We start from the raw sequence: 25,396 nt of genomic DNA on the forward strand, positions 1-25,396 counted from the left end.
AACTTTTTTTCCTAAGCAGATTACAATTGAGGATTATAAACAAAATTGATAAATGATAATGCACTTCATCTATACATGAAAAATGTTACATATGTTTGGTAACTCAAAAATGCACTTAATTTCAAAATGCAATTTTTTGATTAAAGAATTTCTGATTGGAGTATATACAGTTGAGGTCACGAGTTTACATACACCTTGCAGAATCTGCAAAATGTTAATTATTTTATCAAAATGAGAGGGATCATACAAAATGCATGTTATTGTTTATTTAGTACTGAAAAAGTTATTTCACATAAAAGTTGTTTACATACAGTCCACAAGAGAAATGAAGAGTTGAATTTATAAAAATGACCCCATTCAAAAGTTTTCATACACTTTAATCTTAATATTGTGTTGTTACCTGAATGATCCACAGCTGTGTTTTCTTGTTTGGTTATAGTTCATGAGTCCCTTATTTGTCCTGAACAGTTAAACTGCCCACTGTTCTTCAGAAAAAAAAAATCCTTCAGGTTCCACAGATTCTTTGGTTTTTCAGCATTTTGTGTATTTGACCCCTTTTTAATCACTGTATGATTTTGAGATCCATCTTTTCACACGGAAGACAACTGAGGGACTCATATACCACTATTACAGAAGGTTCAAATGCTCACTGATGCTTCAAAAGGAAACAATATGCTTTAAGAGCCATGGGTGTAAACTTTTGAACGGATTGAGAGTTTTTCTTATTTTGTTTAAATATCATATTTTTCTCATTTACTACGGATTCCATACATTTTTGAAAATTCTTATTTTACTTTGTAGAAGGTTAATTAAAACCATAGCATTTTTGTTACTTGAAATAAAATGTTAACTAAAATATTTTCACCTTATATTTTCATTCTGAAATGTTTAACATTAAACATTTTAATAATACAACACTGTAGTAAAACATTCATACAATTTTATTTTCTATACATTTGAGAAATCAACCATCAAAAAGACCAAGACAGAAGCATTTGTAATTTTGTGTTTATTTTCAGTGTACTTAAAAAATACTGGATCTCGCCAGCACTCACTATCATTGGCTATAATGTGATCCTCCCAGAGAAAAGAAACAAGAGTACCGGTCAATACAAGACATTCATACAAAAAGTGTTTTTAACCCAGAATGCTACCCAGAATCCATACTGGAGAGAGACACAGTTAAACAGTCACAACAGATGGCTATGATTAAAACACCCACACACAAAGCAAAAATAGGCAAACACAGCTTCCACCAAAATATGCCTACTCTGAATATAAAGTTTTGCATACTTTCCTTTGTCCTAATACAACACATTTGTACAGGCACATCTTTATTCAGACCTACAATACAGTTCCCGAGAGCACAGTAAAAAAAGAAAAAAAAAAGAAAAGAAAAAAAAGCAACAACTTGTGGGGATTTTTTTTTTTTTTTTTTTCATACTATCTGCCTGAAACATTCACACAAACCAATATGAAAAAAAGAGATAAACATTCCAAAATAAAGAAGGAAAAACTGGGCAGCAAAATTTTTGGTTTTGCATGAGTGATGCACTTCTGGCTTTCATCGCTACTGTTGTTTCCTCTTCTCCGAATTTTTTCTTTTTTTTTTTAACCCACTCTAAAGTATTACATGTATATAATTTCTTAGCTTTATATAAATATTTACAAACATCACTTAGTTGTGTCCCATAAGAATATTCTTATATAAAAAAGTAGATAACATGTTAATGCCAAGGAGGAGAAGCTTGCATTGACATTACAATAACTTAACCGTTAAAAAAAAAAGAAGAAAAACAACAAAAGTTTGATACAGTAAGTGCGACAGCCCCTTCCAAAAGTCTCTAGCATGGAAAAATCAAGGCTTTGCACGTGATGTAGCACCAGATGGGTTCGCACCTCAGTGCGCTTGAGAAATTACCTTGGAGTAGAAATCTTCCAGGAGGTCGTGTGCGGTACAAACCAAAAAAAATAAAACAATAAATTAGTGTTGGATAATTTAGGATGACGTTATATACAGCCAGAGTTAAACACGAGGCGCATCGTGGATGGTGATGGAAGTGTAAAGGAAAGTAGATGGCAGTGTGTGAGTTCACAGCAGTCTTGCAGCACATTACAGGAGAGTGAAGGCGCTCTCACATTCTGTCCGTTGAGAAGCTCGCCGGCTCCTAACAGAATCGGGAGGAAGGGCCAGTCTGATACGGGAGCGTAGCGTCGGGTAAACGTGGGGCTTGATGAAACCCTCCAACATGGATCTCCATTAATCTCCAGCGCCTAAGTCCTGGACAAGGCTCAAGTGGTTCATGGCACGGTTGAAGGCGCTTTGCACAGCTTTACGGATGCCTGACGTTCTGCCTTCCAACATTTTGCTTCGGTCTAAGGTCTTGTCGGTGCCGAACGGTACCATCTTGGATTTAGGAAGCCATTGCCTGATGGAGATACAAGAGTACAGTTATTTCAAAATGCCAGTAGAAGCAGAATAGCCAAGGAATTTTGAGAGGGAAAAAAAGTCAAAATTGTGAGATATTGACTCAGAACTGTGAGAAAAAAGTCAGCATTGTGAGATATTAACTCGGAATTGTGAGGGAAAAAAAGTCAGAATTGTGAGATATTAATTCCGAATTGTGTTGAGTTTTTCCTGTTCAAGCTAAAACAGCTGTCCAGTACAATACTACAGAAATAAATGACTGGACAATAAAGAGGTTTAAAACATTTCAATTACAAGAACCTAAATATGATAATTCCATTACTAATGTAAATGCAGATACATAATTTCACACATAGACCTTTTAAAAATTTATTTAATTTATAAAAAAAATATGTTATTCTCTTAACCAGGGTCTGCAGGTTGTATGGAGGTACAATTAAGACCGTTTAAAAACCAAGACAGTTAAAGGACCAAATATTTTTAATGAATAAATTGAAGGGAACATCACTATGTTCTCTAAATGTAAATGAGTTGTATTAGCTCCATTTACAACTCCAATCTCCATTACTTTAATAAAAAAAAAACAAAAAAAACCTAAGGCTCTGCTCCCAACCACTACAATACAAAAATGGCTTTTACTATAATTTCTGATCACACCACAAAAAAAGTGATGTTCTTTATAAGTATTTTAATCTTGTTTTCCACCACAAGGCTCTAAAGATTCTTAAATCAATATACATTTACTTGAGAAGCAAAATGACAAATTGATCCAAATAAAGCAAGTTCAATTAAAAAGAACAAATATCTGCTAGTGGACTTGGCAATTAATTCAACAATTAATTAATTCCCTTAATTCAAAGGGAAAACAAGTTTTTATACCACACTGACAGATATTTGTTCTTGTTTTAAGCAAACTCACTTCACTTTGTTAAATTTTTCAGAAAACAAGATCTACATTTTGCACTTTAAGTCAATTTATCTTGATTTAAGGATGCTAAGATATTTGTATGGAAAAGAAAGATATACATTTTTAGCAATGCATGTAAGATGTAATGCCATGCTCTTATTTGAGATGCTTTTAATGCCTTAATTTGTTGAAGCGTGAATAAAATCTTTTTTGAAGACCTGCAAAATATATAGCTATATATATATAGCTATATATATATATATATATATAGTTTTTGCATTTAAAACATCTTATATTATTTTTTTTTTAAATTAGATTAAATTATGAATATTTAATTTTTTTTGTTTTTGCTTTAATATTAGATTTAGTTTTAGCTTTAATATTAGCTAAAAATATTTAATACATTTAAAAAGCTATAAATATAATTATTTTTAACAATTCACATCTGAAAAATTTAAATACATTATTTTATATACAGAAATAATATAATATTTTTATATTTCAAGGGAACGTTAATGGAGCAAAATATCTACAATCACATGATTTCCAAGACTAAACTTTAATAATTAACAACTTGAGTTTATTTATTTATTTACTAATGTTTAGCGCCATGTCAGCAACAATGGCTATATTCATGGCAACATTAATAGCAGTATCAATACATAATTTACAATATTATAACACTCTTAAGTAATTCACTATACAAAAACATACAACAGTACTGATAAAAAATAATATAAAATCTTTCAATTTAATCATTGATAATTTTAAAATTCTTCAAGGAGACACCCTTTTAAAAATGTCTTTTAGTATGTTTTCTGAGTAAAAACGTTGTCTAATATCATTTTAAAAATGAGAGATTCTATTAAATTATGGTTTAAACGGTCAAGTTTAAATACCCTAAAAATATTTTGCAAAAACAACAGCGTAAAACTGCTAATGTCAAACAAATTAACACATGAAGTAATTGTAGAAATATTTGAAAGTTTCTCTGAAAGCAAGACTTCTCACCAGTTGCGTTTGCTGTCGAAGAAGCGGACGAGGAAGAGTTTCTCCTTGGACCTGAACTGCATCAGCTCTCCGACCCTGAGCACGTCCCGTGGAGGGGTGGGAATGTACTCGTCGTTGAGATGACAACCCGCCCGAGACATCTGAGGATCTATGATCTACATGTGGGCAGAGAGGCCGTCAACACAACAGTAACCTTCCAACACGCATCTCGAAAGGCCGGGTAACCTGGTAACTCTGAGTGTGCCTGTGACTGCTAATGTATAAACTGTTGGAAATGGAAATGGTTGCCACAAAACACAGGAACGCACGCACACTTATGGTCACGCTCGCTCACGCGCACACACATATACACAAAACAAATGTATGCACATACACATCCTGGCTGTATCACCTGGCAATAATGTTATGGTTGACTGTTGGCCACTGAGGAGGCTGATGCATGAAATAATGAAGAGGAAGAGAAGGAGAACCAGTCTCTGACGGCATGCACACATGCACACTCACCAAGGCAGGATAGGAAGGATATCCACTAAGTTTGGCCCAAACTAGTTTAAGGGGCTCCAGATTTAGTGGTGTAGTGTTAGCAGGCATCCAAATATTGCTGCTGTCAATCTCTATGAAAGTAGGAATAATGGAAAGTTATGAGGGGTTCACCGTAAAAAATGGTGCAGAACACCTCAAGAGCCACGCCAGTATTTATAGCCAATCAGCAATCGGCAGCAGTGGGTCATTTCTTTAACGGAAGCATGCCGAGCCATTAACCAGACACTATTATGCTTCTAATGCCACTTCCAAAAACTAATTTATACTTATTTAAAAAAAAAAAAAAATCAAAACAGAATAAGAAATGGTTCTGATTTGGTCTGGAAAGGTCAAACATGTCATGTGACTAATGAGTCTACTAAGACTCTGACATGCTTGCGAGTCAGAATGCAGAAGTAAGCTTTCTATTTCTGGGAAAATAGCACGTGGCAGGCCAAAAGATTTCACTCAGCATATTGGTAGTAAGCAATCAAGGAAATCGTTCGGAAAATACAGTTTGAGATGAATTTACCTTAAAAGGGTTAGTTCATCAAAAAAAATTCAAAATCCATCATTTACTCACCCTAACGCAGTTCGAAGCTGCTATTTATTTTTATTAACCACCAAAAGGTACATTGAGTCTTCCTACTTTTGTCTATGCAAGAACAGGGAGTGTCAAGCTCCAAAAATTGCATAAAAGTAGTCAATACGATTTCTTAGGTTCCTCTGAATTTACACAATAGATTCAGGGAAAGAACATGCCCGGTTCACTGAAAAATCTTCCCCTCTGCCATAATATTAAAGAGATAGTTCACCTAAAAATGAAAACTGTGTCATTTATTACTCACTCTCAGGCCGTTCCAAACCTGTAAGGCATTCGTTCATCTTCAGAAAACAAAATTAAGCTATAGATGTAATCTGAGAGTTTCCTGAACCTGCATAGACAGCAACACAATTGACACTTTCAAGACCCAGAAAGGTAGTAAGGACATCGTTAAAACAGTCCATGTGATATCAGTGGTTCACGCGGTAAAGATTGACAGAAAATAAGAAATTGTTGAATAAAGTCACTACTAACTAATGTTACTAGTTCATAACATTACCACTGATGTCACATGGACTATTTTAACAATATCCTTACTACCTTTCTGGGCCTTGAACAGGTCAGAAAACTCTTGAATTTTATCAAAAATATTTCAATTTATGTTCTGAAGATAAACAAAGCTTTTACGGGTTTGGAACGTCATGAGGGTGAGTAATTAATGACAGAATTTTACATTTCTTGGCTAAAAAAAATAATTTGGAATGACATGAGGCTCAGTAAATGATGACAATTTGTATTTTCAGATAAACTTCCCCTTTAAGTGCTATGTTAAAGAGCAAATGTAAGCAGCAACTACCCAGAAGGACAGGATAAGCCGTGATGATTATTAAAACATGAGGGTTTCACACATGCAGACACTACGGCAGTAGGCAGCGGCCTTTGTGTTAGACAAAGCCATGAAGAGCAGGTCAGTGGCAAAGCAAGCAAAAGGAAGGACAGAGGGCTTCCACAGAGCTGACGGGACATCGATGCAGCTGCCAGAACGGGTCTGATCCATTTCTCTGAACTGAAGGATGGGGCTGGTGTAAAATCCCACATACCCACTCATGGCTGCAAAAAGCTGGACACTCACCTGCTGCCAGCTTGCTGGCTTTGGAAATGTTCCCTGGTTCCATGCAATTGACCAGCTCTTTTTTATCATCCGTCGTGTTTCGTCTCGCCATCGCAAGCTTCCCTTTCCCGCTCTTTGCGTGACTGACATCGCTGAAACATTAAAAAATAATACATCATGACTAATGAAGCCTGGAAAATACTGTATACTAAATGTTCACTGTACTTGATCCCACCTCGTGTTTTCCTGGATGCTCCCGCTTCCGCTGGAGGAAATGCTGGATTCTGAAGCGCAGCGGCGACGAGGCTCTGACGGCCGATTCACAGTTAGCCCTTTCTTTGGCTCCGAAAAGCCATTAGACAAGCCTGTAAGTACAAAATAATGTCTTATAATAATGCCCTGAGAGAAAAGTGTACTGGCTTTCCTGAAATGAAGAGAGAAAGCGGTTTACCAGTATCCAAGCGTTTAATCGGACACTCATCTTCGTCACCCTGACTGTCTCCGCTAGCGCTGCGCGTCCTCTTCCTGCGCTGGAGCAGGGTTTCGAGGCGAGGGATGACCACTGACAGGAACGTCTTAGTGCCCAGCTGAGGGCATTCAATTGAGGATTCACTTGCATTCGACAACTTTTGCGGACTCTTTGACTTCCGGAACAGCACGGCTGTTCGCCGGTTGACCATATTTGCTGGTTCGGTAAGAGTGGAGGTAGCAACCATAACGTTATTTTCAGAGGGCATAACGTCAGAGGAGAGACCATTTAGAAGTGAGGTAGAGAACGTCTCCCCGTCAAATTTGACCTTTTTCGGGCACTTTTCAGGGCTGGGTTCCATGGGTTTCAGTGTGGGAGGTTCACAGGGACTGTCTGAGTTTTTCAGGAGTGGCAGAGAGTCTGAAGGCTCAAGCTTTGGAGGTAATGACTTGTCACCTGTAATGAGAGATCAAATATTTAATACAAACATTTTGAAGAGTATCAGAGTTCTTGAAGGAAGTATTTATATAATAATTCACTTTTAATAAATACTACATGTAGTAGTTATAATAATTATAATAAGTGGTCTCAGAAATTTTAGACACTTTAGTTGGCCAAAATACAGTTTTCTGAAGCATCAGTGAGCGTTTGAACCTTCTGTAATAGTTGTATATGAGTCCCTCAGTGTGAAAAGATGGATCTCAAAATCATAGTCATTGTTGGAAAGGGTTCAAATACACAAAATGCTGAAAAACCAAAGAATATGTGGACCTAAAGGATTTTCCTGAAGAACAGCAGGCAGTTTAACTGCTCAGGACAAATAAGGGACTCATGAACAACTATCTCTAACCAAAAAAAAAAAACACAGCTGTGGATCGTTCAGGTAATTAAGTATGAAGAATCATTTGAAGGGTCATTTTTTATAAATCCTATTACATAAAACTATTATTTTCTCTTGCGTACTATATGTAAACGTCTTATGTTAAATATCTTATTCAGGTCAGTACTAAATAAAAAAATAACATGCATTTTGTATGATTCTGCAAGGCGTAAACTTTTGACTTCAGTTTTACTAAATTTCAGCTACTGTGAGCCAATGAAAAACCCCTATGTGAGTCAACAGAACTGTACCTTCTTCCTCAGTGACTTGTGGTAGAATAAGAGGTGCTTTTTCCTCTTCCTTGGGATTATCCTGCTCCAGTGAAGGGGGCTCCGTTTTGTGACCCATTTCCATTCGCACATCACTGATGGTCTTTTTGAGCAGCTTGAGCCGTTTGCTCCGGGAAGGGCATGACTTCATGGCAGTGGTTAAATCCAGCATCTCTAACAGCTTATTCAATTGTTCCTCCTTAGGCATGTGCTCACGATTGGCTGGGTTTAACAGTCGGTCAACTGGAACAAACAGTGAATACAATCCATAAAGGTTCACCAACAAACCAATTTTAAGAAGTCTACAACCTAAAGTGTAGGTTCTTACCTTGATCCCAGGTCAATGCTGAAGGTGGCTCTATCTTGGGAGGCTCAGCAAGGTGAATTCCACTGGGGAAGTCAAAGCCTATCCGTTCGACATCCCGCCGAGTCTTCCTGAGGATCGCTCCACCGTGATCTCGCAGACGCACAGCAGCGCGGTAGAAAAAGGTGTCCTTGGCGTTGTACTTCATGCAGTTGTTGATAATGAGGTTGAAGTCATTCTCAAACTCATCCAGGTTTGTATACTCATGGGTGTCAATGCGCATTCTCATTGTGGAGAAGTCCATAGGGTGCTTGATGTGGTCTAGATAATCAGGAACCTGTACATAAGAGAAAAAAAAATCAAGCATGGAACAAAACTAGGAACTACATGTACACACAAAAAAAATCTGGACACAACTTCTCATTCAATCAGTAAGACCTTGTAAGGCAACATGAGGGTGAGTATGACAGAATTTTAATTTTTGGGTGAATTATCCTAAAAATTAAATCAAATCTTAATGGTTTTTAAACACTGATCACAAATACAAATGATGACAATGCTGCAAGGGACACCTTTCCTAGAATATAAAGACAGTTAAATAGATTTGTATAGCAACCCATTTATATATACATAAAAAAAAGTGTTTAAAAAAATCATAAAACTGGCTTTTATATTGATTTTGCACTAAAGCTAATATAGCTAATATTTATGAATTTAATACATATACATTCTAAATTAAAAATATATCTAAAATGAAAAAAATATGATATTTTATAACAAGTATAATGAATTTATAACAAGTATAAATTCAACATTTTGTATATTAACTTATCAAGAAGTTTTAATATTTTTTTTTAAAACAATCGTTTTCCAAAGCAATTTTACAGAAAATACAACTACTATTTTCATAGCACAAGCAAGATCAGATGAAAAAGAAATGAGATTTGTTTTCATGAAACAAAATGCACTATCCAAAACCGCAGTTTAAATTCTTTTCTTTTTTTTACATTTCACACACACAAAAAAAAATGTATGGTTTGATAGGGCCAAAATGACTCATAGCCCACAGGAATGAGACAGACGTACCTCTGTGATGCTGACAGGCTGGGCAAAGATTTTAGTCTGGTCTTTCTCCTGCAGCTGATCCAGCACTGCTCGCAGCAGGACAGGGAACGGAGTAAGCTGCATCTCCAAAACCGACTGCTGCAACTTCATCTGCATTGGGGAATTGGGATAAATTTGATTAACTTCATCAAAACACACTTTTATTGTAGCTGCATACATTAGGGATAACAAAAGTACCAGCACTTTGATACCAAATTAATATGAAGTTTTAAATAAATAGTTTAAAAGTTATTTCTTTCTGTTCCACTTTATTTCACATTATATGACTATAACCATCGTACCTCCTCTCTCTTCAGCTTCTCTCTCTTGCGGATGAGCTCCAGCAGCAAGCGAGCACGCTCCAGGTCATGCCGTAAACGGTGCCAGTCCTTCAACTGCTCTGTCAGAGCTTGATGGTCCTCAACGTATGGCGCCTGTCATTCAAAAAACAAATCCTCGCTCAAAATTCATATTCATACGACGTGAACTGTCAATCACTGTGGTCCAAGAAAGCCTCACCTCTTCTGGTTCTTTCTGCGTTTGTATGGCAGTCTGCAGACGCCTTATTAGTGGCACGCCATTTCTCGACTGTCTCTTGAGCATCCAGTAACTGAGAACCCGTTCCACGAATACCTTCTTCTTCTGGACAGAAACTTGATTGAGGATTGTGTTGAAACTGTAAGGACAGGGAGAATCAAAAACGTAAGAAGCATTCAAAACAACAAAAATATGAGAAAAATCTTTCTAGGAATGTTTCACTGACCTTTTAGGTGTAATACTAGGCCCGGAAACTGTTGGAACCTCTTCGACGGGCTCCGTTTCAATCTTTTTGTTTTTCTTCTTCTGGCATCCCTTTGCTCTATCCCTGTGAGCAGACTTCTGACACAAACCGTTCTTGGGTTTGGAGTCCTCGTATATAGTAAGGGGTCTCCTCACACAACCATTAGGCGTATGAGAGCAACAATACGCCGTTTTCTTCACAGAGAATGACGTAGCTCCTGACTCGGTGACCTCTTTGATGGGTTCCATCTTCATGTAGAGGCCAGCTTTCTGAGCACAGCTCACGTGGAAAGCCGTGTAACAGTTAGCCTTGCTGCATTGAATGCAAGCACCCACTCCTTTCTTCTTGCACAGGTAACAGGTGAGTTTCCAGCGAGCTGGAGGAATGTTTGCCACACCATCGATGGGTTCGATGAAAACAGTATTGGTAAAACCAACTTCGGGCACCCAGATGGCGCAGACTACATGCCCCCAGCGATCATCATCCGTTCTCTTAAGGGCGCCACCTTTATTCGGACAGAATATGCACTCTGCGAGCTGAGAGGGAGAATTTAAGCAGTGTCGGCAAAGCCAGCGTCCCTCCGGGATATGGGGGACGCCGTAACACTCCTGATGCACGGCGAGATTGCACATGTCACAGAACAAAATCGCATTACTGTTCTGGCACTCGCCATCCATGCAAATGCAGCACACGGCGTCCTCGTCGATAAGCGGCTGAGGGTCGCCTTGGCCCTGGCTCTCGAAGAAAGACTCCTTCTCGAAGCGGTCCATGAGGAACTCAAAGACGTTCTGAGAGACCTGGCTGTAGCCGTCGTTCTTCCTCTTCTCGTTGATCAGCTCGAGCCATGCATAGTCTTCCTCGTCCATGTCATATTCCACTTCCTCGTCGAGCTCGTCCAGCGTCTTCTCCATGTAGGTGTAGTACGCCGACGGCCTCCGCGGCACCGCCGGGAGGTTGTACTCAACCGTTCGGATCTTTGGCTCTGGTAGCCTGCCCTGAGCTGGCGGACCCTGCACAGTCGTCAACGCGGCGCTCTTCTTCTGCTGGTTGTTTTTGAGCCGCACCGAGCGCACGAGGACCTGCTGTGGCTTCTCCGTGTTCTCCTTGTTGCTGGTGCACTCGCTGATCTCCTGAGCTAAAGGGTCGTCGCTGTCGATGACGTCCAGTTTGTCATAAATGCTGAGTCGGTGCACGCGGCCGTCGATCTCCAGCTCGACTATGCGCTGAGCCTCGGCATACGTCAAGGTCTCGCGGTTACGTGAGGGTTTGATGGGTGAGGGAGGCCTCTGCGGGGTGGAGACACGATTATGTCGAGCCTTCTTCCTCATTTTGAATGCCGCAGAGGAACTGAGGAAGAAAGAAAAGCACATGTCAACTTTTAGCTGATTTAAAGCCACAATTTGTATCCCCCACAGATTATATTTCACTTCTGGATCGAAGTGCAAACACAGATGCTATAAATCAATCTAACAACACTGTAAACATCCATTTACACCAGGTACGTTAATTACAAAGTTAACTGTAGTGTTCACAAAATGTCCTGTTTATTATAAGCGCTTGCAGCAATAAATATTTTGTATATAAATACATAATTTTCTTAAATTAGTAATATGCATTGCTAAAAACTTTTTTTTTTTTTTTAAACAACTTTAAAAGGTGATTTTCTCACATTTGTATTTATTTATTTTGCACCCTCAGATTCCAGATTTTCAAATAGTTGTATTTCGGATTCCATCTAAATCTTAAATTAAGATTTTAGCAAAAAATCATAATCACGATTATTTTGGTCAATATTGTAATCACGATTATTTAACACGATTTTGACTGGGTCCAAAACTTTATATTAGTGATTTATTTAAGGATGGCAATAAAACAGAAAAAAAAAAGATACAAAAAATAATAATAAAAAAAAAAAACTGTAAAAAAAAAAAATACTAAATACTTTTATGCAAGTTCAAAGTAGTCTAACAATACTACAGAAATTGAATGTAATTATTTGAATGTAAAATAAAACAGCATCCATCTTCACTGTAAAAGTTAAACATGCTTTGTTTCTTACTTAAACAACAAAAGTCCTTCTTTCAAGAGCAGAAAGTGATTTTTCTCTTTGTATTTTTACGTATTATTAATATTAAGCACAGAGACAGCAGAAGAAATATTTGTTGCTTTAAGTGCCACACGGATCCAATATACTGTTTCACACATATTTTCATTCTCAACTGTTTATGATCATTTAAGCCATAACTGAAAAGGGTTTACATGAATAATCACCAAGCGCCTCATTTTGAAATATTTTTGTGTGTATTTGACCGTTTAGGCGTGCACCTTGAGTTAAATAACTTTACAACGAGTTCTGCTCCGTTTTTTGAGCGCATACACAGAACAGCGCAAGTTTTATTACGTACTATTAAAAACACAACAAAGAAACAAATAAATCAAGCATGTCCCGTTTTATGAAAGTCACGTTACATGATATTGCTGATTTGCATGTGAAATTATACTTTTATAAGGGAGCGAAAGCACACCACTGGTAAGGGGGCGGAGTGGGCCCAATAATCGTTTCATCTCGATTACTGCATTTTCATGATCGTTTGAAGCAGAAATCGAATATCTTAAATTGATCTAAATTTTTATTTATTTATTTACATTTATGACTGGTTTTGTGGTCCAGGGACACATACATTACACAAACTTTATTTTGCATGTGCTTAATCCCGCTTAATCGGCTGTCAACATTTGGACAGTTCATCAGCTGGAAAAATCTGTCTCCTCCGCGTCACCGTAGCGCCATTTTGGAGAGTATCCATATAAAATGTATGCTGTTTGCGTTTTGATTACAAATGGTTAAACTCAATGAGCTACTGTCACTACCTGTTGCAATTTTTACCACTACACAACTTGGAAAAGCCACAAAATGTGGTCATAGTATCAGTATTTTTTTTCCCTAAGTTTTCTATTCCAAGTTGTCTTGTGATAAAAATAGCAACAGGTAGGGCCAGTAGCTCAAGGAGTGCAACAATTTGATGTCATTGAAATAATGGCGCCCCCCGTAGTCCAAAATATGTATATAAACAATGAGGATTTTTTTTTTAAATAAGGTAATTTTTCAATGGATTTTCTACTGCATATTTCAGTAAGAAACATAATTTACATTATATTAAGCTATTCAAGTCTTAACACCCGGGGTTCAGTTTAAATAACGATTTTTAAAACTTGTCCTTGGTGTGAACAGGCATAACTGCAAGCACACATCCCATCTGGTAACCATAGCAACCCAAACCCAAGTTTTAAAGTTGGCATGGAAACAGATTAAAAAAGCGCGTGCGTTTGTATTTTTGCCAATATGTGGCGTTTCGCCATCTGACGTAATTATTTGATTCTTCCGTAAAAAAATATCAATAACACAATAGTATTAAACGTAACTTTCAATTTGAGTGGTTTAATGTATAATTTTCAACAAAACCCATAACTGACTTTTAAAGCTCCACACACTGACACATTAACCCATTTAACTAATCAACTGGCGTTTAACCGATAACAGCCATGGTTTACATCCAGGCTTTTGTTTGTTTGAGGGGGGCAGGGCAGAACAAGGCCAAACACACTGGACTGGACAGAAATCACACACAAACTGAGCAGCAAGGACACACACTGGATCCGGCGGCCTGCTGGTGGCTGTGCTAGTGAGCTAATGCTGTTTGGAAAGACCCAACGACATTACTGCAAACATGGCGTCAAACAAAACAAAACACGCGCTGTAATACGTGAACACAAACGCCCTTTAAACCCGCAAACACATGAATGAACCCCCAGAGACGCTGCGCTTCCTTCTTACCTTCGCCGTCGACGTTAAAATGAGCTTCAAAGGCAGTACGGCCGAGCTAAAAGCAGCAGCGTTGTGGCCTACTGAACAGCAGTAGGTTTAATCCGTGCACGAGCCGCGCTACCGTCCACCAGCCGCTTCTCCGTTGTATTCCACGGGTAATTTGAGGTATCCGTAACGGTCTGCCGGATCCAAAAATAAGCATTTAAAAGCCGGGGTTCCACGCTCAAGATAACAACAGTTCGACCATACTACCGCGCCTGTTTTCGCTCGTTATTGGGCTGGCCGTACGGGCACTATGCTAGCAGGCTAGCTCGCCTCTCTTCCCCCCACAACAATGCGGCTGCAGCTCTCCATCGCCTTACGCATGCGTCATCACGCACGGCGCCATCGCGTCACCACGTTCCGCGGCAAAAATAAGGAAGCGGATGGCAGGCAGCACCCCGTAGCTTGTTTTTAGACAAGAAGCATAATGGATACTGTGTGTTTTGTGATCGAAATTGTTCAGTTATTAATTTTATGTCACCCTAGACTCTAGTTTAGAGAAGAAATACAAAAAAAAATCACCTATATAATGTTACTCTATGCCTGACTTTTATGTGTCTGTACCGAAAGAGCGCCACGCGGGTTTTTGTTTGGGAACCTCTAGTGCTCAAATTGTAGTATTATAAACGTTATTGTTTTCCACAAATAAATAAATAGTAACAAATAAAACGTTTGCCATGCCTGAAAAATTACTGGAAGTTAATTATTTTTTTTATGAATAAATCTGTTAAATTTTAAAAATGCATACACTACCAGTCCGAAGTTTTTGAACAGTAAGATTTTTTATATTTTTAAAGAAGTCTCTTCTGCTCACCATCACCAAGCCAGCATTTATGTGATCAAAAGTACAGCAAAAAGCATTGTGAATATTTTTACTATTTAAGATAGCTGTTTTCTATTTGAATATATTTTAAAATGTAGTTTATTCCTGTGATTTCAAAGTTGAATTTTTAGCATCATTACTCCAGTCACATGATTCTTCAGAAATCATTTTTCTGATTTGCTGCTCAAAAACATTTATTTTTATTATTATGCTGACAACTGCTGCTTTCAGGTTTCTTTAATGAATAGAAAGTTCAGAAGAACAGCATTTATCCGAAATAGAAATCTTTTGTAACATTATAAATGTCTTTATCATCAATTTTGATTCATTTAAAGCATCCTACTAAATAAAATGATCAATTTCTATAATTTCTTCACCAAAAACAAACAAAACAAAAAAAATAATAATCATTATACTGACTTAAAGCTTTTGAATGTTTTAAAAGCTTTTTATTTCAGATAAATGCTGATCTTTGGATCTTTATATTCATCAAAGAATCCTGGAAAAATGTACTCAACTGTTTTAAATATTGATACTAATAATAAAATGTTAGTTGAACATCAAATCAGCATATTAGAATGATTTCTGAAGGATCATGTGACACTGAAGACTGGAGTAATGATTTGATCACAGGAATAAATTACATTTTAAATATATTAAAATAGAAAATTGCTTTGGATCAAATAAATGCAGGCTTGGTGAGCAGACGAGACTTCTTTAAAAAAAAACATTAAAAATCTTACTGTTCAAAAACATTTGACTGGTAGTGTATTTTAATATTAATTTTAAAATATATTGATTTATAAATAGCTGTGATGTGTTTTTGTCTTATGCTTAGCTCATGTGTTGCAAAAGTGGTGCATTTATCTAACAAATTAATATATTTATTTTAATTAATAAATCAGTGATTGAATAATACACAAATTAATGATTCATTAGTGGTTCTATCTGTATATAAAATAAAATGTTGTTTTGCTAACGTTTCCTTTAAGTTATGAAATCGTTATTTCTAAATGTTTTCTGAACATTCAAAATTAGGAAAATTATAGATTTTTCTTTTATGCCAAAAATCATGATATTAAGAAAAAAAGTATGTTCCATGAAGATATTTTGTAAATTTTCTACCATAAATATATCAAAATGTAATATTTGATTAGTAATATGCATTGCTAAGAACTTAATTTGGACAATTTTAAAGGCGATTTTCTCAATATTTAGATTTTTTTTTCACCCTCAGATTCCAGATTTTCAAATAATTGTATTGTCCAAATATTGTCCTATCCTAACAAACCATACAATAATGAAAAGCTTTTTTTATTATTTATTTCAGCTTTCAGATAATGTATAAATCTCAGTCTTTCAAAAAATTGACCCATATGGCATATGGTTTTGTGGTCCAGAGTCACATATTTCAGATAAATGTTCCATAAACAATGAATAAAATTTTGCTAACATTATTAAGGAAAAAACAGATAATTTTGAACAAATGTTCTATTAATGTTACTGGAAGAACATTTGTTCATAACCTTCCAAAATGTTTGCCAAAGTTCTGAGAACGTTCTATGTTAGCTAGTAATGTTAGTAAATCACTGTAATTACAAATCATGGGAAAGTCACTGGTCAATTAGTTGCGTAACTACTGTCAACCCATTATCGAGTTTATTTATTATGATTATGGACACACGTTAATGTAAACGCTAGGGTGCGGTAGATTAGCAATCTTGATTAAACTGCTCCAGTTACAACAAAGTCAAGTCTTCTTATCGATCCAGCAACTCATATAGTGAAGAATGAAAGAATAATCTGAATTGATCTTTCCATAGAAGAGAGATAATTGTTTTGTGGAACACTATAATTTTGTTCTTAATCTAAATTCCGCCTTTTATTATTAAATGAGAGTATTTAACTCATCAGCATATACTGTAAGGGTTATTACCTGCCAAATGCATTTTGTACCTGGTATATTTGAAACCTTTGTAACAGTATGTACAATTTAATAATCTCAGGTGATTCTACATCTGAATCATGCATTATATAACAATGAATCATAAAGCCTTTTAAGCTTTACTCTCTGACAGTAATGCTTTAACACCAATGTGTCATCACATTTGCATACCCTGTTGACTAAAGTGAGTAATGTTATCTACTCATCAGGATGTTTGGCCAGTTCTTGTAAGCGGTGAGTCAGATACACAAGCTGTAGCTACTTTCTCGTGTTCAAAATCAGATTTTAGGAGAAACGTTAGTTTACTAAATGTTCAAAGCTATCAAGTCCAATCTCAAATTTCAGTTTCACTGTCTGTAGGGGGTAGCATCTTCACAAACTGCTCATGAAAACATAGGGATGTAATTTAAATAGACACCACAAACTCTTTACATATGAAAGGAATTTATTGTGTTCAATATAAAAAAATAAATGTTTCACCAGTTCGAAAAAAAAAACGAAAAATTCCACACTGTCACAGTGGAAGGACTAAAACACATTTTTACTTCCACTTCACATGGAGAAAAAACTGATTCTAAATTTTACACTACATCAGAAAATGGCATCACTAAACATCTCAATCGTATATTTGTATCAGTATTAGATAGCTTTAGCGTGTCTATGATCCTTTAGGTTAAACTAAAGATAAGCCCAGGAACTCTTTACATTTAACAATTTCAATTTACTTTTTGCAGATGGTATAAAATGAATAAATAAATAAATAGCCACTGAATGTGGAATGTTTGTATTGCATGAATAAATAAAATACATGGAAGGAAAAAAAAAAAAAAGTACATAAATACAATACAAATACTTGTATTTAAAAAAAAAAAAAAAAAAAAAAAAAAGTCCAAAAAAAGAAAAAAGGAAAGGTAAGTGAGTCCATGAATATTGCATTGATTGTGCACATCACTCAAGTCTCTGCTAAGCAAAGTCTAAAAAGTGACGTCAACAGAGATGAAGTAGTGGAAGACATTCAGAAAACAACAGCAGAAGGGAAACCCATCAAAATAGTGAATATGAATGGCAGAGCAGCAGAGAGATACTGTTAAGAGAGTAATAAGTGTGTACTTCAAGTATTCGACCACTAGAGGGCAAGGGAGACCCACCACATAACTAGATACAGTCTTTGAAGGTTCCCATGAATCCAGGGGAGTTCCCCTAAAATCCATGAAAATCCACCTGGTGTCTGTCGTGACTTGAATCCCATAAAAGCAGCTTTCCAAAAAAGGCACCGAAAACTAAAAAGATAGTCTAAAAGGAAAAAATAATGTCCAAGCTCTATAAGAGCAACCAGTAAGATCAAAGGATCAGTAGCATTGCTGCTCGCAATCCCTACGGGTAACAACTCACCCTTAGCAAGAAAAAAAAAAAAAAACACACACAACCAAAAAAAGACATTTATGCAACATAAACCAAAGTCCTGATAACCAACAGACTGGGAACAAGAGCAAAAAGGTCTCAGAGTCCATTCACTCGCCGTCCCCGCATCCGTCAAAGGCTTTCTTTGCCCGATTCTGTGCTGATGGCGTGAAGCGTGATGTTGCCGCTTTCTGCTTTTGGGCTTTCCTCCATGCGCATCCACTGATGCTCGAAGATCTGCTCCAAAGTGGGCCGGTCTGAAGGTCTCAAGCAGAGGCACCATTTGATGAGCTGCTGACACACTGATGAACAGGGAAAAAACAGCAAGGTTAGGTCTCATCCACACACAAAAGGCTGGATTGTTTACATTGGTTGGGGTATCTCTGGTTCAGAACATACCTGGAGAGACTCTTCTCCTGAAAAAGAGCCGTCCTCTCAGAATCTCCTCATCATGCTCGAACGGGATGTCTCCGCACACCATGTCGTACAGTAGGACGCCAAGGGACCAAACGGTTGCTGAGCGTCCGTGGTACCTGTGGTAACGTATCCACTCAGGAGGACTGTACACTCGCGTGCCTACAAAATAAAACATTGACTTTTCAATCCACTGAGAATTAAACTTACAAAAGCATTCTTTCTGTGATGTTTATTTCTGGCACGACACAACACTCGTTTCATAATCGTCTCGTTTTGGCGTCAAAAGCGCCGATTTTGATTACACTGCAGCACTGTATAATGAGCCGCTCCAGTCAGCTGACTCTAGCAAGGGGGGCGCCAGCGGTCTGGCATTCGCACAAACTCTCTCCTCCCTCCTCCAGCCTCGCTGTGAGCCGGGGAACGGCTTGATCCAAAAACACAAGCAAGCTAGAACAGGAGGGTGATCTAAAAGGGAGACTTTCAGGTACAAACAGTCACAAGCTATGGCAACTCCACATGCTTCCAGCATGAGTCACTTCCTCCAACAAAAGCCCCTTCACTAGGGGTGGTGTGACAGGCCCCCAAAGGCCAGGAGTTGCCTGGATACCAAACAAAAACAGGGATGCGTGATGGATCACGTGGTGGCGCAACTCAGGTTTCACAACAAACAGATGCTACGCAGTAACAGCTGATCCTCTCCACTAACTTATCTTTCAGATTCAACGGCTTAAGTTACATTACATGACTTTAAATGCAAGAGTAATGTTGTCTGAATAACAAAATTATCCTTTAAACAATAAAACAAATTTGTACAGGTATAAAGCTCATAACATAACCTGTGAGGACTGGATCCTACTAAAAACAATATATGTAACCCAGAACCACAAAACCAGTCATAAAGTCAATTTTTTTAAACTAAAAAGCAGAATAAATAAGCTTTCCATTCATGCATGTTATATATTATTTGGTTGAGATACAACTATTTGAAAATCTGGAATATGAGGGTGCAAAAATATTGAGAAAAATCACCTTTAAAGTTCTTAGTAATGCATTTTACAAATTAAAAATTAAGTTGGAATTTATACAATATCTTCATGGAACAAGATCTTTACTTGATATCCTAATGATTTTTGGCATTAAAAAAAATAATAATAATTTTGACCTATGCAATGTATTGTTGGCTTTCGCTACAAATATACTTGTGGTCCAGGGTCACAAATATATGAAATTCTGTTGTAAAAAGGTAATTTTCATATTGTGTCTTTCACTTTTCACTCAATTAAATTGTAAACAAAAAGACAGCTTGCTGGCCTATGATGGACTTAACAGGTCTTCCAGCCTGGTAAAGACAGTTTTTAGGTGGTTTCCCTAAAAGAAGCGTCTAAAACCTTTCGAAACCAGGCTAGACTAGATAAAACTCAGCACTCAATTCAGAAACTTAATTGTCTTAAACTCTAATGCTAATTATTTGGAGAAATTATTTCTTTCAAGTCAGGATTTCACATATTTTCATATATATTATATTCATATTTTAACGCGTTTTGTTAGAAGCGTCAGGTGCGCCAATGCAAAGCAGGATGGGTAAAAGAGTCAAGGACGCACCATCAAAGTCTGTGTAGACGGTGTCCTTGAGGATGGCCCCGGAGCCGAAGTCAATGAGCTTGAGATCTCCCGTGCGTAAATCCACCAGGAGGTTCTCGTCTTTGATATCCCGGTGAACCACCCCGCAGCTGTAGCAGTGCCGAACCGCCTCCAAAACCTGCCTGAAGAAGCCGCGGGCGGTGTCCTCATCCAGCGCGCCCTTCTCGGTTATGTAGTCGAATAAATCCTTCACCGTCTCCGGTCGCTCCATTATAATCAACCAGCCGTCGGGTCTCTCATAAAAATCTATGAGCTTAATGACCCCCTGAAACGTACTCCCCACTTTCTTCAACAAAACAATCTCGAGTGGAATCAGCGACCCGTTCTGGAATACAAAAACGCGTGTTTTAGACACAACCCAGCGTTTGAGAAATGCACAATAAAATACACAAATAAAAGCATACTTTACTTACAATCGTACCCCATTCGGTCACTCTCTCCTTAGCGACGTGTTTAATCGCAACCTAGACACAAAAAGAGAAAAAACGCGCATATGAATGTGTGACTGTGGCGCCAAACGCGGCCATGTGCTGCCACCAAAACAAAGCAAGCACTTACCGGCAACGCGTCTGAGATCCGAGTACCGGCGTACACTGTCCCAAACCCGCCACTTCCCAGCACCGAACCCACATGATACACTTTATCAAACGGTTCCCTTTCGGTTTTGACTGTTTAAACAAGAGAAAAGCATTAGAAGTTAGTATGTTGGTATAACAACGTGATTTAAACCGAATGTGTACAATGCTCGGTTGGCAACAAAATGGCTCCATAACGTTACGCAGGTCACGGACAGGCACGTAGCGATTAAGCAGATAGATATATCGCGTAACGTTATGCAAAATACGATTAGACGATACATTTAGGACACGCAATTAAATTCAAAATGAAACTGAAAAACGTTGTGAAATTGAAAAACGGCGTCTAACAATTACCTGCTTGAAGTTGAATTTTCACCGGCAAGTGGTCGATGTTGGTTGTGTTGCAAATATGGGAAAAAGATCCAAACTTGGACAGTAGCATTTTCTGTCGTCTTCCCAAAACGATTCTCAGTCCTTAAGATGCGTAAATGCGCGTCGGACCGGGAAACCGGCACTCCGTGCTTCAACACCGAATTCCCTTTAAAAAGGTATTTAGGAGTGGGACTCCGCACGGAAATCCCACGAACGATCACAAAACGATTCCGAATCCTCGTCTACAATGGTGTCAATCTCCAGTAATTATTCACAAATGATTCAGTCCCCGCGCACCCATAGTGAGAGAGAACTGCACACGTTTGCGCTTTTGAGTCTGGTCGGTGTGCTCGGTTGTTGTGATGTGTCTGTGTGTGAGAGAGAGCGGGGAGACCGTATTAACTCTTAATTCTAGTGTTTGGGCGCTGGACGCGTTGCACAGATCCCTCCGCGACGGAGAAACGCACTACAATCAGATTAAAAATAAACACACTTCTCAGAATTTTTTAGCGGTTCAAGAAGGAATAAATACTGAGTGATCAAAACTAGAAGTACAATGTAAATGTATAAACATTTATTAGTAGGGATAAGTAGTGCGTTGGTAAATAGTGCGAGACGCCCATGGATACCTCGTCTGAGAGATTTGCGCTTAGGCTATATAACAAGACCAACCACGTTGCACAGTTTATATAATTGCGCTGTGACTAATTGGAATAATATTGCTGGGTTGTGCCTGTGCGTAATAAAAAGAATGCTTTAAAGTTTTTAGGAACAAGAACCTTTAATAATTTATAATTATAACAATAATGAATATTACCAAAGCAAATTATTATTATTATTATTATTATTATTATTATTATTATTATTGTCTGTCTGTTTGTCTGTCCCTGTGTGTAAAGAGTGTGGAGGAATATGTAATTGAGGAGGAATATTAATCTATCTATCTATCTATCTATCTATCTATCTATCTATCTATCTATCTATCTATCTATCTATCTATCTATCTATCTATCTATCTATCTATCTATCTATCTATCTATCTATCAATCATCTATCATCTATCTATCTATCTATCCTTGTGTGAAACCTGTGTTTTATAAAATTGCACTGGGGAGTAGTATGCCAGACAGAAAAATAATAATATATTTAAAATTAAAAATTACATTATTTTTTAAAACGTATAGTTTTATTTTAAATATTATTATTGTTATTATTATTATTATTATTATTATTATTATTATTATTATTATGTTTTAAATCATAGTAAAAACATTAAAATGTTATTGTCAGAGTAATACTGCTTATTATTATTATATTTTAAATTATAATAATAATGTATTATTAGCAGCTGCAAATAATTTTTATAAATAATATATAATTAAAAACGTATTATTTTATTTTGAATTTTATTATTAGATTTTAAGTTATAATAAAAAGTAATAAATACTATGAATAATAAAAACATTAAAATATTATCAGAGTAATATTACTTATTATTATTATCATCATTATTATATTTTAAATTATTATTACAATTAATAAAAAAATACTATAATATTACTATTATTAATAATTAGAGTAATATTGCTGGGTTGCACAACAATAAATAATGAATATTAATAAAGTACATTATCTATCTATTATCTATCTATCTATCTATCTATCTATCTATCTATCTATCTATCTATCTATCTATCTATCTATCTATCTATCTATTATAATATTGCTGGGTTGCACAATAATGAACAATGAATATTAATAAAGCACATTATCTATCTATCCTTGTGTGAATCCTGTATTTTATATGATTGCACTGTGGAGTAATATGCAGACAGAAAAATAATAATATATTTAAAATTATAGTAATAATGTATTATTAGCAGCAGCAAATATTTTTTTATAAATAATAAATATTTATAAAATGTATAATTTTAGTTTGAATTTTTATTATTATTATTATTATTATTATATTTTAAATTATAATACAAATAATAAAACATTAACATATTATTATTAATTAGAGTAATAATAAATATTATTATAATTTAAATTATAATGAAATTAATAAATTATATTAATTTCTATTTTTGTGTGAATCCTGTATTTTATGTACTTGCACTGTGGAGTAATATGTCTGTCAGAAAAATAATAATATATTTAATATAATAATATTAATGTATTATTAGCAGAAGCAATTTTTAAAAAAATGTATTATTATTATTGTATTTTAAATAATAATAAAAAATATTAATAAATAATATTAATAATAAATAATATTATTATTAATTAAAATAATCTATAATAATAATAATCTATGTGTCTGCGTAAAATAAATTAATACAATATAGTCATACAGTATAGCTATAGGCATCTGCTGTGGGCATTGAAAGCCACAAAGTAGACTCTGTTGTATATACATCATCTAGTTTCAGTTGTATGATTCATAATGAATGATCATATAGGCTAACTGCATGGTGTAACATCATAAAGTATTTAGTAGGCTACTCTATGGATATAGACTAGATTATATGACAGTCTCCATTAAATACTCGGTCAGATCCTTATACCAAGCATATGAGTGAACCTTTTTAGATTTATTTTCTGGAATTATCTCTTTGTCCAGATCAATCCTCATCATTTCGCTCATCTACGGAGGTAATTTGGAAAGACGCTGATGGAAATACGCAGACAGGATGTCTCAAAGACAGGCAGACAAGGTAAACAGTGATCCCCTGCTGCGATAGAGGATGAACGTTGTTATGAAAATTCATATGATAAGACAGCCTCTGCAAACAGACTCCTTCATTTCCAGCTGTGCACCCCAGACCCATTAGACACTGATATCGAACTGCTTAGCCCGTATATAAAAATAATAGCTACATCTCAGAACGAGATGAATAAAATGTGCAATTACACATAAATTCTGAGTGCACTTTATGTAAAGTGCTACAAATGGCTGCTAAGAATAAAACGTACTGTAATGAGCCATGACTGCAGATCTTACACCTGACAGTGAATACGCGACATTATTACATGTCATTCTTCTCCTGCTTTCCCAGAAAAAAAGAACATCTCCTCACTTTCATCTCCTGCCAGATTCATTAGGTCATACCTGAGAAGAACATCAAGGCTTCAGGGAGCTTTTATGAGACACACTGGAGCAATCAGTAGGGAAATCCCTCAAGCTTTTCAGCAGTTACCTGATGTAAGGCCAAAGCACATGTGCTCAAAATGAACAAAAAACGTCTAGTGTGTGACTTAGTTGGTGAGTTTACATTCACTCGATTATTCCTAACATCTCTGGTGTGTTGTACCATAGTAAATTCAGTTGAGATTTCCCAGCTACAGTGGACTATTGTTGCCGGCTGATCTGTCATAATGACCTCTGTCTGACATATTCCTGAAGAAAATGTGATAACCTGTAGCAAAAGTGGCTTTATGCAGCTTTACACGTCTAATCGGACTGATCACAAAGACCCCCACTGTTTTCGCTGACAAGAGGGGCTTATAGTGTACAGTTGTGAATCCTCTTCAGAGGTTATCTGGAGGGCAGGGTTAGACAATCACTTACCTTTTCACTGGGCTGGAACATATGGTCAAATCCAAAGCATATTTAAAGATAGGAAAAATATAATCACCTATTACAGGTATTAGTTGAAATGCACCCATTGAAAACCACATGCTGTCTTTGACTTGTTCAAAACCTGAAAATAAATGTATGAGCATTTTCATATATACTGACTCAACTGTGTTACAAAACTGTGTTAATTAAGTAATTCCATAAATTATTGAAATTAATTATAATAAGTCAAAAAATTATAATAATTGTAAATAAAATAACATTTATTATTTTCCTTAATACTTTGATTTCATAATGTTTCTTATTTATTTATGGAAATTAGAGCTATCATTCAGTTAAAACATGCAATTTAATTATGCGTCAATTTACCGATTTCATTAATTATTAAAATTAAGAAAGTTTCTGAAAAATGTAGTACTTTCCCAAATATTGTTGGTTATA

The 25,396-nt window shown here is 36.3% G+C and overlaps 2 protein-coding genes across 3 annotated transcripts; both read right to left on the minus strand.

The window, feature by feature from the left end:
- Positions 1-992: 992 nt before the first annotated feature.
- brd1b (bromodomain containing 1b) lies at positions 993-14,477 on the minus strand. 2 transcript variants are annotated; one of them, XM_073831318.1, is made up of 13 exons: positions 14,166-14,477; positions 10,313-11,677; positions 10,069-10,225; positions 9,852-9,983; positions 9,532-9,660; positions 8,470-8,782; positions 8,124-8,384; positions 6,975-7,448; positions 6,759-6,888; positions 6,545-6,675; positions 4,851-4,960; positions 4,347-4,501; positions 993-2,429 (listed from the first exon to the last, which is right to left on the minus strand). In XM_073831318.1, the coding sequence occupies exons 2-13, from the start codon at positions 11,656-11,658 to the stop codon at positions 2,261-2,263; spliced, it is 3,507 nt and encodes a 1,168-aa protein (XP_073687419.1). In that variant the 5' UTR covers positions 11,659-11,677; positions 14,166-14,477; the 3' UTR covers positions 993-2,260. The 2 variants fall into 2 exon arrangements, with proteins under 2 accessions (XP_073687419.1, XP_073687420.1); XM_073831319.1 differs by lacking the exon at positions 4,851-4,960 and having other exon boundaries at positions 2,268-2,429.
- A 2,947-nt stretch (positions 14,478-17,424) lies between these two features.
- pim3 (Pim-3 proto-oncogene, serine/threonine kinase) lies at positions 17,425-21,729 on the minus strand. The gene is made up of 6 exons (XM_073831320.1): positions 21,358-21,729; positions 20,984-21,093; positions 20,839-20,889; positions 20,387-20,750; positions 18,767-18,943; positions 17,425-18,669 (listed from the first exon to the last, which is right to left on the minus strand). Exons 1-6 carry the CDS (start codon positions 21,443-21,445, stop codon positions 18,500-18,502), a joined length of 960 nt encoding a protein of 319 aa, XP_073687421.1. The 5' UTR covers positions 21,446-21,729; the 3' UTR covers positions 17,425-18,499.
- Positions 21,730-25,396: the final 3,667 nt, after the last annotated feature.

This window comes from Garra rufa, chromosome 25 (assembly GCF_049309525.1).
Source record: "Garra rufa chromosome 25, GarRuf1.0, whole genome shotgun sequence".
Taxonomy (NCBI): Eukaryota; Metazoa; Chordata; class Actinopteri; order Cypriniformes; family Cyprinidae; genus Garra; species Garra rufa.

What these genes read in the sequence shown, in the direction of transcription:
- pim3 (XM_073831320.1), bottom strand. Translation starts at nt 21,445, where the DNA reads ATGCTACTGTCCAAGTTTGGATCTTTTTCCCATATTTGCAACACAACC. An exon ending in CGTCTACACAGACTTTGATG is followed by an intron (nt 18,944 to 20,386) that starts GTGCGTCCTTGA and finishes TTTATTTTGTAG; the next exon opens with GCACGCGAGTGTACAGTCCT. An exon ending in CAGGAGAAGAGTCTCTCCAG is followed by an intron (nt 18,670 to 18,766) that starts GTATGTTCTGAA and finishes CCTGTTCATCAG; the next exon opens with TGTGTCAGCAGCTCATCAAA.
- brd1b (XM_073831318.1), bottom strand. Translation starts at nt 11,658, where the DNA reads ATGAGGAAGAAGGCTCGACATAATCGTGTCTCCACCCCGCAGAGGCCT. An exon ending in CGCAGAAAGAACCAGAAGAG is followed by an intron (nt 9,984 to 10,068) that starts GTGAGGCTTTCT and finishes TTTGAATGACAG; the next exon opens with GCGCCATACGTTGAGGACCA. An exon ending in GATTAAACGCTTGGATACTG is followed by an intron (nt 6,889 to 6,974) that starts GTAAACCGCTTT and finishes TTGTACTTACAG; the next exon opens with GCTTGTCTAATGGCTTTTCG.